The sequence below is a fragment of the Anoplopoma fimbria genome, chromosome 4 (assembly GCF_027596085.1).
Source record: "Anoplopoma fimbria isolate UVic2021 breed Golden Eagle Sablefish chromosome 4, Afim_UVic_2022, whole genome shotgun sequence".
Classification (NCBI taxonomy): Eukaryota; Metazoa; Chordata; class Actinopteri; order Perciformes; family Anoplopomatidae; genus Anoplopoma; species Anoplopoma fimbria.
Window position 1 is genome coordinate 3683506 of NC_072452.1, and position 16552 is coordinate 3700057.

At 39.7% G+C, this 16552-nt stretch overlaps 1 protein-coding gene across 1 annotated transcript; it reads left to right on the forward strand.

Moving 5' to 3' along the window:
* Nucleotides 1–3084: 3084 nt before the first annotated feature.
* Nucleotides 3085–13285, forward strand: mmp17b (matrix metallopeptidase 17b). Its single transcript, XM_054598238.1, is given in 12 exon segments — nucleotides 3085–3213; nucleotides 5105–5237; nucleotides 5371–5515; nucleotides 5517–5525; nucleotides 5795–5903; nucleotides 6032–6209; nucleotides 6627–6803; nucleotides 9656–9734; nucleotides 10886–10959; nucleotides 11069–11218; nucleotides 11551–11808; nucleotides 12885–13285. Coding segments are annotated over 12 exon segments (1842 nt in total).
* Nucleotides 13286–16552: the final 3267 nt, after the last annotated feature.

The window sequence follows — 16552 nt, forward strand, 5'->3', positions numbered from 1 at the left end:
GTTTAATCTCCATTTACCTCAGAAACTTTGATTTTATGTTTTCACATGAACTTATTTTATTTATTCAAAAGAACCAAAGAGATGGACTGTTTCATAGATAATGCATCTGCCTTTCATTTGGTCATCTATCTATAAGATAGATGTCTTTTAGGAGGAGCATGAGTAGTTTTCTCGTAAAAAAAAAACCTAATTCAATAGTGTTCACATTTAGTGTTACTCACCAAAAACACAGTGTGTATCTTTGATGTTTTTGTCACCTAACTTGTGGACTTCAGTAACGATCTATTCCTAAACCTTACGAAGTGGTTTTGTTGCCTTAACCGGACTAAGTATTTCACGCTCTATTCCTTAACCTAACTAAGCAGTTGTGTAGCCAAATTCTAACTGACTGTGAATTTCCTGTGAAGATGATTTTGAAAAATAAAAGTATGCACATAATGAGTGGACATTTGACATGTGTTACAAGCTTTCGTAGGAAAATACTTTTGTCAGAATGGCCATGACAAATGAATCTCATTACAAGTAAATCTATACTGAGGAAAGGCTTTGTTGAAGTGCTTCAGTCAGTCAGTCAGTCAGTCAGTCAGTCAGTCAGTCAGTCAGTCAGTCAGTCAGTCAGTCAGTCCATACAGAAACTCATCAGAGGAATCAGGTTTCCTGCAAACACCAGCCCTACATGTGTTTTCCATATCAGCCATTGTCCCTCAGCAGACAGAGAGCAGATTAGATGGAACTTAATGATCCCAGTGGGACACCTCAGCTGCTAAAAGAAACAGGACTCAGGAAAGAAAGTTTATTAGTATATTATATTAGAATTGAAATGAATCAGCCTATGGCAATATGGAAAATATAAACTAGTACAGCATACACTTATAATATGCTCTTTCCAACAGGTTATTTCCTTTTATGTTATTGGCTTGGTAAGGATTAATGTCTTCATGGAGAGAGTTGAGAAAAAGAACGTCAGTTATACTTAAAGAAACGAGAGGTCCCAATGTTGGCTATGTTGAGCCTCTAACAGTTGGTCCAATGGCTTAAACACAAAGAAAAGACAGGAGAAAATAAAAGGAAACAAATCTGTTCTTCTTCACTTTAGTCTTTAATCCTTGCGTTAAGAGGATTGTGTGTAAAACGTTAATGCCATCATGAGAGAAGATAGACTACACATGAACAAGCAGATGTTGCACAGAGGGAAACACACGCACAAAATCGAAACCCATCTTTGCTGCGCTACACTCACTAATCCTCTCTGGGTCAGAACGCAGGATTCCATGCTCTTTTCCGGAGAGACAGAGAGTTTCATTTTATACATTTTATATATTCTTTGGGATGTGTAGTCGATGGAAACGAGAGCAAGAGGAGAGTGAGCAAACTGAGGCAGAATCTTGTTAGGGGATAAAAAGAGACTGCTTTTGCAAACGTGCAAACTTACATTTGTCAAGGCTGTGGCAGTGGGTGGGGTAAAGGGTGGGGAGTGGGGGCTTAGAAGCTTTCAGAGATGAAGCAAGAGAAGAGAAAGGACCCATCTGTTCCCATTTGTGGCAGATACAGAGAGAGTGAAGAGGAGGACGGATTGCGGAGGAGGAGGAAGGTAAGCATTGTCTCGTAGAATGCCATGGGAAGTCTATCTGCTGGACTAGATTTCACGTTTTGACATTTCATGTAAGTTTATCTGATGGATGCATGTGTTGACAGGCGTTAGATGTTGGAAGCCAGTGCCAGGTAGTGACAATATTGCATGTGTCAGGGTCATTTGAATTACACGTACATATATGCTTCTATGCAGCTATTAAGTCTCAAGAGGTAAAAAGTTGTGTATACGTTTTAGAATCTGTGCAGGACAGTAGTAAGGATTTTAGAAATAATTATAATGTCAAATTGAACTTTTTTGAGTCAATACAATTATGGAATGAGCCTGTAAAGGTTGTGACTTCAGTGTTCTCACGCCACAGCCATGAATGGGTGCACTGTTCAGAACACATTGACTGAATGTGACTGAATATTATAAAAGTATACTCTAAGTTCACGTGCTTCAAATGCATGCCGCATGTTAAAAGCATCCCCATTAACTTTCAAAAAGATGTGAAATCCAAATCAGCAATAGATAAATCAAAATCACCTCCATGTGGGATTCATAAGTTTGTGTTACTTTTGTAAGAAAATCCAGAGAAAGCTCTGCAACAGTGTTCCCCATACAAACTGTATGCTGGGGGTCAAACCAAACCAGACAACCTGGGCCTACTTAATGTGTGTTGTGAAAAAAAAAAACAGGTTATTCACAAAAACAACGTGTGTATATTCTAAAAATGTATTTTCCAGAATTATTTAATATAACCTTCAATTTAAGGGAGAATGTGTGTTGGTTTTTAACAGTCTGTCTCCTGCTTTTCACTCTTTTTGCTGCTTTAATCTCATTAATTTAACACTCTCCTCCCCCTACATTCGTACCTCTCTTTCATCCTTTCTTGTCTGCCCCCCATGCTTTAACTGAAATGGTATACCCTCCAACTTAATTAAATGAAGCATCTGACTGACACACACATCCATTGTGTCCTGTACAGCAGTGCCCATCCCTCCATGTTTTATGGTAATTTCCATCCATCTTCTGATTGCATCTGGTATATCATCTCCCCAGCGGGAATATAGTATGGATGTTTCCCGCCAACTTCATTTGCGGACTGCTTTAACTCATTCAGGCTATGGTGACATTGGATGTCGAGGTGTTTTTCAAAGAGCTGTTCAGAACTGCCACCTCTATGGTTAAAGATGCTACATTTGCAATTCAAAGCATTAATGTAGTCAGCAAACAACTATTTGCAATGTGAAGATATAGTGAATGTTGTCCTGAGCAGATAATGATGTCACCTTCTTATTGTCGCTGTTTGCGCTGTTCGGAATCATACCTTCCTTCACATAATGCCATTTTCATTGCTGGAATTGCAATTTGTCTTCAAGTTTTCTATTCTATTCTTGTTTTTATTTTACTCTCGGCAATGGAAATCATTTCACACTCCAATGGATTTACAAACTGTGTTGACAATTTCTCTTAAATGCATTATTTAAGCAAAAGATTATGCAGCCAAGATGAAGATGTGGATACTTTTCCTGTGCCTGAGCAATGGATGGATGAAAACAGCTTCCTCTGCTGAAACAACCTCCACACCCGCCCTTTCACCAGTGACACCCACTGAAGATGAGGGCACCCAACTTCTGGTAAAAGAAATGAACATTTATAGGGGGCAAGGAATGCAAATGTTGAAAAACATCAGTTAAAGCGACGTGTGAATCACTGTGTAAATATCTTATTTGTATCAACTCATTTGAAGAAGACACACCTTAAAAGCATTTATATTAATTAGCACTAACAGGAGCAACACAACTGGTAGATGCTATTTGGCTCATATTATTGGACCTTGTGTCTGGATTTTTTGATTTTGGGTCTTAAGTATTCCGTCTCGCCTGATGATGTCACTACAACTGATTTGTGCACTTATATACATGCACAAATCAGTTGTATACTCATGTTATATACTCAATACCAAGGCAATTAACTAACACACCGAGCACACTTTGCACACACATCAACAAGGTTATTATCGTTAACAATAAGGCTGCACGGAAACTATGCCCTGCAACAGAATCCACACAGCACACATGCCTATTTCTAACCCGCCGCACACATACACATCTTGGAATCCGACACACAAACCTTGGCTAAGTTTCTTCTCTTCGCTGCCCTGGTATCCAAGAAGAGGAGAGACAACGTCCTGCTTTAATCCAGGTTCTCAAGAAAAAGCTTTGGATCAAATTTGGCTGTTCAGGTCCACAAACAGAAGTGAAGACTCTTCGTGCAACCACAGCTCTAGCTGGCTGTGTTATTAATGACAGACAACCCTTGCTCGCATTCACTACTCATATTTCTGAAGAAATGTTCTCAATCAATGGAGGCTAAAAGGAATCGCCTCAGAGTTATAGGCTAAAGTTACACCTCCAAAAAGTGATCTTGCTGTGTTGTTGGGTGACAAAAGTCTATGAATCCAACTTAAAATTTTATTGAATAGCTTTGAGATGACAAACTGTGATTCTCGATATCTCGCTACGATTTCAGAGATGGAGTGAAAATGTTGCTTATAGGTTAACTTAGCCTTTTGTGAACCTTAGCCGTCTTGGCTGCTGCACTGCTTAGGCGGAAAGCTAATCTATTAAGAGAGATGAAGAGAAAATAATGCAAATACGTAGCCCAGCTTATCTTAAGAAAGAAAAACTTGTATTATCTTCAGCCGGCGTTGAAAAAACAGCCAACAATACTTGCTAGCCAGTGTAAATTAACATTTTTATAGGATTATTCTGCCTTGACTCCTTCACTTCGCCCACAAAGATATTTCATGATGTTCAACCAACTAACAGAAAAGAAGTCTATACAACAGTTTTTGCATTAAATCCTTCCTCCATGAAGGTTATAATGTTTAGTTCTTGTTTAACAGTTTTAGAGAGGTGAATCAAATGTAAGTTTTGGAAGCTGCAGTTTGCAGTGCTGTTGAACTGTACAGCATTATACAGAGAGGTGTTTTCTATTATTTAGTCCATCCCAATTATATCAACAAGCGGAGCCATCAATCGTCAAACACAATGGGTCCATGTGAAGACAACAATGTAAAAAGCATGCATTCCAAGATTGCATGCTAACAACAAATGGATTGATGCAAATCCCAATATGCAATTAAGACCACAATCATTTATTTGGTTAGTTGGATTCATATATTTTGAAATTTGAGGGAGGGGAACTTTGGATGAGACCAAACTTTTATCTTCAGACACAATAGGGAAATACACATGCAACCCTGTTTTACCACAAATACATCAACGTACTACTTTGTTGCTTTGACAAATAATTTAAAAGGAAATATAATGGCTGCCTTGATTACATTAGTTGATTACACCGGCAACCAGTGTACCTTAGTCAAGTGCTTTAAGTTGACATGGGTTCGGTATGATCATTTTGTGTTTGCTGTGAACAGTTCGTAGAATCTTTCCAAGTATGTTTCCTTCGCTTTACTAGAAGACACCGTAAATGATATGACTTCCTCATTTTCTCTACTCATAGGATTGGTTGATGAAGTATGGCTACCTCCCACCATCAGACCCCTCCACTGGCCAGCTGCAGGCCTGGACAGCTGTCACTAACGCCGTCAGGGCCATGCAGAAGTTTGCAGGCCTCAAAGACACTGGGGTTGTAGGTAAGGGTTACAGACAGTGGCTGTGAAAAGCTGTAGGCTTTGCTTTTAAGATCATGTGCAACTGTTCAGGCTACTCCTTCTTGAATCTATATGTGATTATCTATATATATCTATATGTGCTTGGTGTATGCAGACGAGGAGACAATGGCTTTGATGAAGAGTCCACGCTGCTCACTACCTGACCAGGACAACCCATCCAAATCACCGGCCAAACAAGAAGGGAGCAACATGAGAAGAAGAAGAAGAAGAAGAGCCATCTCCATGTGGAAACGCAAGAATTAACTGGAGGTTGGATGAGATTCATTTGTAATCTACACCAGATTATGATCTGGTAAACTGGAACAAACTTGTGAATTTTCTAGTTTCAATTAGAACGGTCATCTTACTTTCATGTTAGGGCTGTGTATTGTTAAAAAAATGAGAATACAGTTCCATAACCAGTACCTTAAAAGTGATACCAGACGCACATTTATTTGCTTTAGGTCATCTTTAACTTGGTATGGTATTTCCCTCTGTCTTTTTCTTACACACACAAACTCACACTGTTACATTCTTAGGTTGCGTTCATACCCCTCCTCTTCCCATCTATCCCGGGAAACAATCCGCTCATTGGTCTTTTATGCTTTAAGAGTGTGGGCGGAGCCAACCCCCTTGGAGTTCCACGAGGTTAGTACATTTGACTGATGCGGCATCATTGATATATGGGAAAAATGGTCAATATTAGTCCCCTACAGGGGGACTCCAACAGAGTCTGGATAACTGTCAGGCATCCTTCTATTGTCTGCTCTTTTCAGGTGGGAAGCCCAGAGGCAGCTGACCTACAGGTAGACTTCCTACATGGTTACCACGGTGATGGCTATCCCTTTGATGGGGCAGGCGGAGCAATTGGCCATGCTTTCTTCCCATCAGACACTGCCCGGGCAGGAGGAGTTCATCTGGATGCAGAGGAGGAGTGGACCTTCAGACAGCCAGGTGGAACAATGTTAAGAAAACTTCTGCATCTTTAACATTATTAATACTAAATGATGTAAAAGACCAGCTGCCATGACATCTACACAGTACATTTAGGTGACTTCATCCTGTTTGGTAGTGGTACCCTGAGGCCAAACTTTACATTTGGCGCCCTTGCAGCAAAATTTCGAACAAACTCAACACTTTCAATATGTTGTTTGTTCTCTCCAACAGCTCTATCTTTTGGTGTGTAATGAACATTACATTATTTAGTAGCTGCTTGCAAGGCATCTGGCAAAATCAGACATTGCCCCTCATCAAAATCACCCCCAACCAAAAGTGAAAGATGGATATTAAAACTAAACACAGCTTCACATTTGAATGTGGTCAATGTTCTCTTTATCAGTCTTTTTGTCCTCCCTTCTTCTTCCTCCCCAGCATCTGAGGGCACTGACCTATTCACAGTGCTGGTCCATGAGTTTGGCCATACAATGGGCCTTGCCCACTCCTCATCTCGCCACTCAGTGATGAGGCCGTACTATCAGGGTCCTGCAGGAGACCCTCTCCACTACCACCTGGGACCTCATGATCTGGAACACATCACCCAGCTCTACGGTAAGGCTTTTTTCCCCAGCAAAGATGTACCTTTTCTACAGCTGTGTTTAAAAAGTCGAAATTTCAACTATGACAATTTAGGGTGTAAACATAAATGTTGGTCACATGATAATTAATCCTGGTCATCGTAGGCATGTGAGTAGGCATATATTGCAAGAATTACAACATCGTCAGAGAAAGAAGACGTAATGATTTCATTATTATGAATTAAAGCTGGGATAGGTAACATTGGAGAAACACACATGTCACAAAATGTATACAGTTGGATCTGTTATTGAGTAAGTTCAGACAGACATTGCCATTTCTTGGTGGTTCTCCGACCCCGAAACGAGGCAAGGATCATTTTATTTGTCAACACTACACCTGGCATTCTCTTGGTTGGGGAATTTGACAGTCCAAGAGCAGGTCATCTTTTTGTAAGCAATAATATATCTGAGTGCAAGCATACAGTTTGAACAGAAATCGAAACACAAGCAGGGTCTATTTGAGTTTGAGGACAGGGTTTGGAGGAAGAGCATTACAAATTCTGAAGTTAAATCAGATTAAAGGACCACACTCTTGATTAAAGATGGGAAAAGAAGCTCCTTATTTGGCTAAACTTTTTTATTGTTATGAACAGATAAGAACTGATTCTGGTGGCCATTGATAATCAGTAGACAAATCAGATGGTTTCTGCCAAGTATTTTGGATTTAACAGTATAGAAAAAAAACAAGTTCATGCATTTGTTACCTCTAGACTAGATTACTGTAACTCCTTATTATCAGGCTGCTCTAATAGGTCTCTTAGATCTTTACAGTTGATCCAGAATGCTGCAGCACGTGTTCTAACAAAAACTAAGAAAAGAGATCATATTACTCCAGTATTAGCTTCTCTGCACTGGCTCCCTGTTAAATCAAGAATAGAATTTAAAATCCTTCTCCTCACCTACAAAGCTCTAACTGGCCAGGCACCGTCTTATCTTAAGGAACTTATAGTTCCATATTTCCCAACTAGAGAGCTGCGCTCCCTCAATGCAGGGTTACTTGTGGTTCCTAGAGTATATAAAAGTAGGATCAAAGTTATCAGGCTCCTCTTCTGTGGAACCAGGTTCCAGTTTCAGTCCGGGGGGCAGACACACCCAACACTTTTAAGAGCAGGCTTAAGACCTTCCTTTTTGATAGCGCTTATAGTTAGGGCTGGTTCAGGTTCAGCATGGTCCAGCCCCTAGACATGCTGCGAGAGGCCTAGACTTAAGGCCGAGTCTTAATATCTGTGTGTGTGTGTGTGTGTGTGTGTGTGTGTGTGTGTGTGTGTGTGTGTGTGTGTGTGTGTGTGTGTGTGTGTGTGTGTGTGTGTGTGTGTGTGTGTGTATTTCGCCCCATCATTGAAAGCAGTAGTTTTTATTCAAAATTGAAGTTTACTCTGACTGGATGAACCTTTTACCCAATGAATCTGCCGTTGCTGGGGGGAAACGGACAGCACAACGAATCCGATTGGACTCTTCTGACAGGAGAAGTGTTATGTGCTCGTTGTTTTATGGCTTTTGTTTAAATACTGTTCTTCCAGTTCTTTTAACCTCTCCTTTTCATTAACTGAGTATTAGTTCAACTGTGTATAGTTCAGGCTCATAGATTTGTATTTTTGAGGTTGAACTATACAAAATGACATTTAAGATTGTTTCGTGTGATTTTAAGGAATTGAATGCACTGTGGGTTGATAATGTGCCGCTCGTTGCTATAATTCATATCTGTTGTGACTGGCTTCTACCACACACACACACACACACATAAAATATATCAACATAAAATTTCATCAACGCGTTCGGCAGAGTCTTTTCTCTCTGTTGATAATATTATTTATGCGATTGGACTTCAAATGAACAAACTTACCCTAAATGAACCCCATTGATACAGCTGTCTCAGAACTGTTAATATGTGCAACGTCTTGGGGCAGTAGCAGCCACACAGTCAAAATTTCTTGCGAAATTTTCTAGTTCTGCTTACTACTGTGATTATATGAATAATTTGTGTCATATACATTGAATGTGTTGTATCTCTGTTATGCTGTTCATTCTGTACACATGACATCTATTGCATTCTGTCCATCCTGGGAGAAGGATCCCTCCTCTGTCGTTCTCCCAGAGGTTTCTTCCTTTTTTCTCCCTGTTAAAGGGTTTTTTAGGGGAGTTTTTCCTGTGCCGATGTGAGGGAAGGACAGAGGATGTCACATGTGCACAGATTGTAAAGCCCTCTGAGGCAAATTTGTAATTTTGACCAAAGCAAAGGTCCTTCTAAATCTCTGTTTATATAGGAACATTTATATAGGAACCAATAGCGTGTCTGTGATTGTCAACAGTATTGTAAACCATATAATCAGCAATTGTGTCTTTGCTTTATTTCTGATTAAAGCAAGGATGTATAAAGAGAAGTGGATATAGGGCCCCGATTCATTCCTATGAAAGTATTTCAGCATGAAGCGAAAAAAGTTCAACTTCTGAGTATAGAATTCAGATGAATATACCGGGAGATTTTTGCTATCTTCCGTAACGCTGGGCCCAAAGAGTGCGTACACAAGCCTTTCCTTTAAACCCTCATCCCAGCCCTTGGTCTTGCCTTGTTCTCGGGTTCACTCACATGAATGGTGCAAGGGAAACTCTGCATTCGGCTATTGGTGCATTTTACAGCTTTACAACCTAGTGATTTCATTGATATTTTATTAAATTGTGTACTTTGATTTATCAAAAGAATAAAATATGCTGAGCTACAGATGTAAGTCTATATTTGGAGAAATCATGAAATAATTATCGTTTGTTTATCGTTTACTGTAAAGCTACTTCATTGCCAATATATGTAAATTGATTTTTTGGATTTAGGTCAAAGGAACCAGCTGCTGGCCACTGATGCTCCTCGCCTTGCCCTAGAGCCCCAGCTGCACCATCATCATAGATATGGGTATGACTTACAAGATAAAATAGATTAAGAGATATTTTCAACTTATAGCCATACTGTATAGGAATGCATGGATCCAACTCTTTCAGTCCCCGATAGCAAGTACCGATCCGTTGCCAGTGTTTCATTAATAATAAGATGTATGCCTCACTGCGTGGGAGTGAATGGAATCAATATTTTTTTGTGTAAGGCAACATAAGGCTTGAGTTAAACATTGCTCTCCTAACTTTGTAAAACTAAATATAACAAATAAATACATAGATATACATGAAATACATTTTTTGTTATTATTAGAATAATGAATCGTGCAAAAGTAACTTGGTAAAAAAATCTTCAAAAGTAATAGGATTTTCAATTCAAGTGTAAAACGTTTAAATGCAGAAACAAATTGGGCCAAAACTAAAACAGGAATTAAAATTCCAGGATATAATGTGTATAGTATATAAAAATTGTATTAAATAGATCCGCCCCATTGTCATCGATATCCGATCCAGCCATTTGGGTAAGTTTCAAACGTATATCGGTATCTGTCCTTTTTTATTTTTAGTCAATTAAAACACCGGCATTAAAACCCACTTCAGTCATCAAAAGTTAAGTTGAAAAATAATTTGTGAGCTTTTAAGTCTTGTTTTAGTGAAGACCAATTTTATGCAAACTACTTTCAAAATAAGATTCCATCGCACTGATTTTAAGCTAAGAAAAGTGGTACTAAAATCTGCCACAAAAAGACACAAACAATGATAAAAAATGGTTTAATGATAAAAAAAAAAATGGTGGTGCTGCACTGTTGGTGATGCGCTGCCAGTGTGAAAGGTCACCGGGACGATTTGGGCGCAGAGAAAGGGAAATGTGCAGCCGTTCAATGACAAAAAGGTGATCTGGATTACTTGATGGTTTTGTCTTCTCTTTACCTGCCCGTGAAATTAACAAAAGATAGTGACAATAAAAGAGATTTCATGATAGATCTTAGTCTGTAAACTCATTTTAGTCACAATATTGTATGGATATATCAAAAAAATGTTGTTGACAAATTCAAAATTTGGACTAAAGAAGATAGTATTAATTTTGAAGTATTAACTTAAGGTGTTTATATCTTTCCGAATGATGGAATGAAGTTCATTAAGTAAGTCTTGCTGAATTTTTTCTCCCTTTAGCCCCTTCATTGATCGCTGTAACACCAGTTTTGACGCCGTGGCTAGGATCCGAGGAGAGACTTTCTTCTTCAAAGGTCTGAATACACCACAAATTGACTCGTTAGGCATGTCAAATTCGAAAAAAGACATTAATAAGTAGTTTGTGAAGGTGAATGCTGTCTCCCACATTCTGTCGTCTTCCAGGTCTGACGATGTGGCGAGTCAATGGAGGGGGCTTGGTATCGGGTCACGGGGCTTCAGTCAGAGGGCTGTGGAGGGGTCTACCTTCTGACCTGCCTCGGCTTCACGCTGTGCTGGAGAGACAGTCAGATCATGCCATCATCTTTATCAGTGGTATAATCCAATTATGTTAATACAGTATGAATGTTACGCATGAATGAATAATGAAACAGTTACTGAGCAAATTCACAGGAGACTGAATGAAGACTAGAAGTTAATATTTTTTACTTACCCTAAAAAGAAGAAAATACATAGAAAAACAGTGTTCACATTGAAAGCTGTTTGCTACCCAGTTTTAGCTTCTCTGAAACCATCTGGAACAACTCAATTCATTTTCCAAAGCACTGTTATTGGCCATTCACCTACTGCTAGAATTTAATTTTATGATTGTGGTAATGAATCAGCAAACTGACCCACTGACTTCTCCAGGTCATGTCTTGCTGCAGGTTCCCAGTTCTGGCTGTTCAGGGATCTGTCCCTGCAGGAAGGTTACCCTCAGCCCCTGTCTTCCCTCAGGATGGCGTTGAGTTCAGCTGCAGCAGATGAGAATGAGGATACAACAGCAGGGAGGTGGGGTCTGATCTGGGACCCAGAGCAGGGACCTCTGTGGGGGGACATGGGAGACGCAAAGGAAGAGAAGCAAGAAGACAGTTGGACTCAGCTGCTCAGAGAGGGTGTCAGTGGCATAACCACAGACAACAATGGTGAGGACAGCAATCATGATTGTGGTTGAGTAGATTAGTTGCTTAAGTTGCTTACAGAAAATAGTATTATAGTACTCTTTATTATTAAAAGATAGTGCTGGATCTTAAGATCTTTCTCTAAAATCTTCCTCTATAAACTCAAACAGACAAATTGTGTGGAAAGTTTTAGAAGTTTTATTTTTCAGACTTAGTTACAATGCTGCATGTCTTGCTCAATCTCTCTCACACTTAAAATTTTCTTCAAAATTAACACAAATCAAAGTCTACTTCATTATGTGTAAATACATTTGGTTAACACATGTCTCTCGCTTGTTTCCTTGGTTTCGTTGTTGTCTGTTCTTACACTTGTATCTTTGCTGGATGACTGAAGTCTCTGTCGCACTTGGGAGCATTTATACCTTTGTTCTTTAAAAGTTTCTGTGTGGACTTCACAATATTTGTTCAGAACATCCAAAGCCCTCCTCAAAGCCGCAAACCGTGACTTCAAATGTCCACTCCGTAGGGCTGATAACGCCGCTGGACACGCATGCCGACAAAAGCAGAATTATAAAATGCTGAATTTAATAAAAAAAAGGCCTAGTGTAGATCCTCAGTGTGAAATAGCAAAATATATTTTAAATGGAAATGTAGTAGTATGGACAATTAATGATAATGAGTCTGCTGTATGTGTAAATAAGCAACTGTTTGTAAACAAGTTCACCCGTGTCAATATAAGAGAAATTGACACAAGTTGTGCATCATCTTTATTATTATTCTGTAGTTTAATAATTGAAAAATTTGAAAGCAACCACAGGATGGTATGTAGTTGGCAACTGGCAGTTCATTTTTGTTTACACTGATCACATTTGAAAAGATATTCAGTTTTTTGAACATAGCAATGACAATGGAAATTAAAGTTTGTGTCAGACCACGTGAAAAATGTTTGATATAGTTCAGATACAGTAAAGAAGATGAATCATGAGATGCAAGAAAGGATCGAAGTGGGTGAAAAAGCAAGCAAACACTTTGAGAGTGCTGCAAAACAGTCAAAAACATGCAGGTTGTTGGTTGTGAAAATGTCTCCACTGTGTCTCCAGGCTCAGTCTATCTCTTCAAAGGAGGCTCTTACTGGAAGTTTGCGTTTCCGGGCTCCTCACTGCAAGACGGATACCCACGATCCTCTACTGCAGACTGGCTGGACTGCCCTGACCCCTCCTCTTCCACACCAGTGGTGGAGGACCTCTCCTTGTCTCTGTATCTGCCTGCAGGAAGACAGGAGCTCAGGGAGAGATGGAGGGAGGAGAGAGAGAAGGAGGAAGAAGGAGGAAGGAGCGGGGAGCATGGAAAGGACAGACATGGATATGAACATAAAAACATAGGGGACAGAGGTACACACATCTGGACAAAATGCACTTGCCAAAATGGAGCTCTCACTGGCAGGACAACATCTGTTATTGCTGCCTTGCTGCTGAGTACATGGACACTGTTGGCAATTTAAAGCTGCACAAGACGTTAAAAATCATCTGTCTTATCAGGAGAATCGAAACCCCCCTACATTCACTATACTGCCTACTGACTATTTATCCTTGTTTCCGCTCTTTCTAGTCTTGCAGGTTCAGTACAAAGCTGGATTCAGGATGTGGTTAGACTAGCTTAGCATAAAAGACTGGAGGCAGGGGGAGACAACTAACCTGATAATGTGGTATATGGTAAATGATCTGGTACTTGTATAGCGCCGTTCTAGTCTTCCGACCACTCAAAGGGCTTTAGCACTAGTTGCTATTCACCAATTCACACCCATTCATTCACTGTTGACAGGCTACCATTGGAAGGTGCCTGTCAACAGTGTATGAATGGGGAGTTTTGGATCGAACCGCCCTTGTTCTGATTAAAGGACCAGGTCGCATAGCAGATTTTAGTTAGAATTCACCTTAAAGCCACCAATTATTTAATAATAATAATATATACAGTAGCAGTCAAAAGTTTGGACACACCTTCTCATTCAACTACTTTGAAGAATCTCAAATATAAAACATATTCTGGTTTGTTGAGCATTTGTTTGTTTACCACATAATTCCATATGTGTTCCTTCATAGTTTGGATGTCTACAATATTAATCTACAATGTAGAAAAAAAATAAAGAAAAAAATAAAGAAAAACCATTGAATGAGAAGGTGTGTCCAAACTTTTGACTGGTACTGTATTTTTTTTATGTTTGTGTATGGGTTAGGCAAACAAGATGTACACTTGAGACCATCTTGCGATGGGATCACACCAGCAGCGACGCCAAATCGGACAGAGGGCGTATAGTGGGGCCTTCATGTTGATCCCAGCTACACACCTGTAAAGTTTTGTGACTTTGTATCTTACATAGCTATTGCATTGACCAGATCTGTTCGCGTACACACAGAAATACAAACACCTAGCAAAGCACTCCAAAAACGCTTCTGTGGTAGACCACAATTTGGCATGATGACTCACCATGATTTAGCCATGTCCTGACCCCAGCTTCAAACTTTAAATAGTACTAAGGCTACACTGGCAAATCCGATTTGTTTCTAAAATCAGATCTTTTAGACACACTTGTTATTTTCAAGTGATAAGATTGGCCTTTTGTGTTCAGACTTCACCAACCTATCTGCGTGGGATGTTGTGGGGACGACATGTCAGTAGCTATGTTGCAACACTGGTGACATGGCTTTCCATCACGGAAGCACAAGAAATGGAGTTCCATCATTTTGGCCCTCGAACTAATCCCACTCTCAAATTGCAGTGCTGACTTCCCTGTCGCACCCGACAAACTCAGCAACCGATGAGGCTGGTATACATCACAATGTTCCGTATTGCAGTCAAAGCGCGCTTCACTGTCCACGGACTGTTGTTCTCCTCCATGTTGTCCACCAAGATGCTCTGTTAGGAGCAGCATTGATTCTGCTCAGCACTTACGTCACTCCGGATTTGACGAGTGACACTTTGAAAATCTGATTTAAGTGTCCAGAGCCGAACTGAGATGCATACGTAGAAAAGCAAATGGAATCGCATGTCAAACCACCTCCAAATGTGGTATGGATCTGATTTGCAATGATCGCATTTCATGTGCTTTTTGCTGCTCGGACGTGCTCAGATCAATCAGGATACAATCATGGTATGGTTTAGGCTGGAAGTCTGAACAAGGCCAAATAGTCTAGTATATAACATTGTCAGACTCACCATGGACAGCAAATCGATGCAGCAGAACCAGAAACATTGTCTTTTTTATTCTCTCTCTAATGCTCTGTGCGCCGCTGCCTGGCAAAGGGGGCGTTGTCATGGCATGGATGTCCATGGGGAATGCTGGAGTCCGGGGCATATGCATTTGCGGGATGAGGAGGAGGGCATAGCTAGTAAGCTAACTGTAGGCTGTATTGAATACTCACATTTTTTCGAGACTCTGGCCATCTTTGACCCAAGCATATTAATCAACCCTGAGCCTAAACTAAATATAAATCATTTGAAAGCCTTGTTCTTAAACTTTCACACCCGACCTGGAAAGCATTACAGCCCTAGTTCCGTATTCTGGATTCCTATCGGAAGTTTCAGAGTTCTAATTAAGTGTAGTCCTTAAAACAGATAAAGTAATTAGTGTAGGTGATTTTAATATCAATGTGGATGTCGATAATGATAGCCTTAGTACTGCGTTTATCTCATTATAAGATTCGATTAGCTTCTGTCAGAGTGTACAGAAATACACCCACTGTTTTAACCACACCCAGAATCTTGCTCTGGTATATGGCATCAAAATACAAAATGTAATTTTTTATCAGACTTACTGCTGCAGAGTACAGCCTTAGGCAAACATTTCTACATTAGGTGTCTAGCTGATAGTGCTGTAGCTCAATTTAAAGAAGCGATTCCATCAGCGTTTAATTCTTTACCATTTCTCAATATAACAGAGTACTCCTACGTCCCAGAGTAGTCATCTTGTCAATATTGCTACAGGCTAACTGCGAATTACCTGAGACTCTATAGCTCCTTTAAAAAAAGAAGATAATATAACAAAGGAAGTTCGCTCCATGATATAACCCTCAAACCTACAAATTAAAGCGAACATCGCAAAAACTTGAAAGGCCATGGCATTCCACTAATTTTGAAGATTCTCTGTTAGTCTGGCGAGATGGTCATAAAACATATAAGAAGGCCCTCCGTAATGCCAGATCAGCCTATTATTCATTATTAATAGAGAAAAAAATAACAATCCCAGGGTTCTCTTCAGCACTGTAGCCAGGCTGACAGAGAGTCACAGCTCTGTTGAGCCGTGTATTCCTATAAACCTCAGTAGTAGTGACTTCATGAACTTCTTTAATGATAAGATTCTAACTATTAGAGAAAAAATTTATAATCTACTGTCCTCAACCAGTACCGATCTATCCTCAAATAGAGTTACCTTAGCAACAGCTGTAAACCCTGATATATATTTAGATAGCTTTTTTCCTCATCGACTTTGACCAATTGACTTCAACTATTTCTACGTCTAAACTTTCTACCAGTCTTTTAGACTCCATTGCGACAAGGCTGTTTAAAGTTTTACCTTTAGTTAGCTCCTCTTTACTAGATATTATCAACCTGTCTTTAGTATCAGACCATGTACTACAGTCTTAAGATGCAGCTGTAATTAAAACTCTTCTTAAGAAGCCCACTCTTGATCCAGAGATGTTTGCTGATTATAGACCTATCTTTAACCCTCCCTTTCATATTAATCCTGTATTCGCTTTTCTGCACTGGCTAC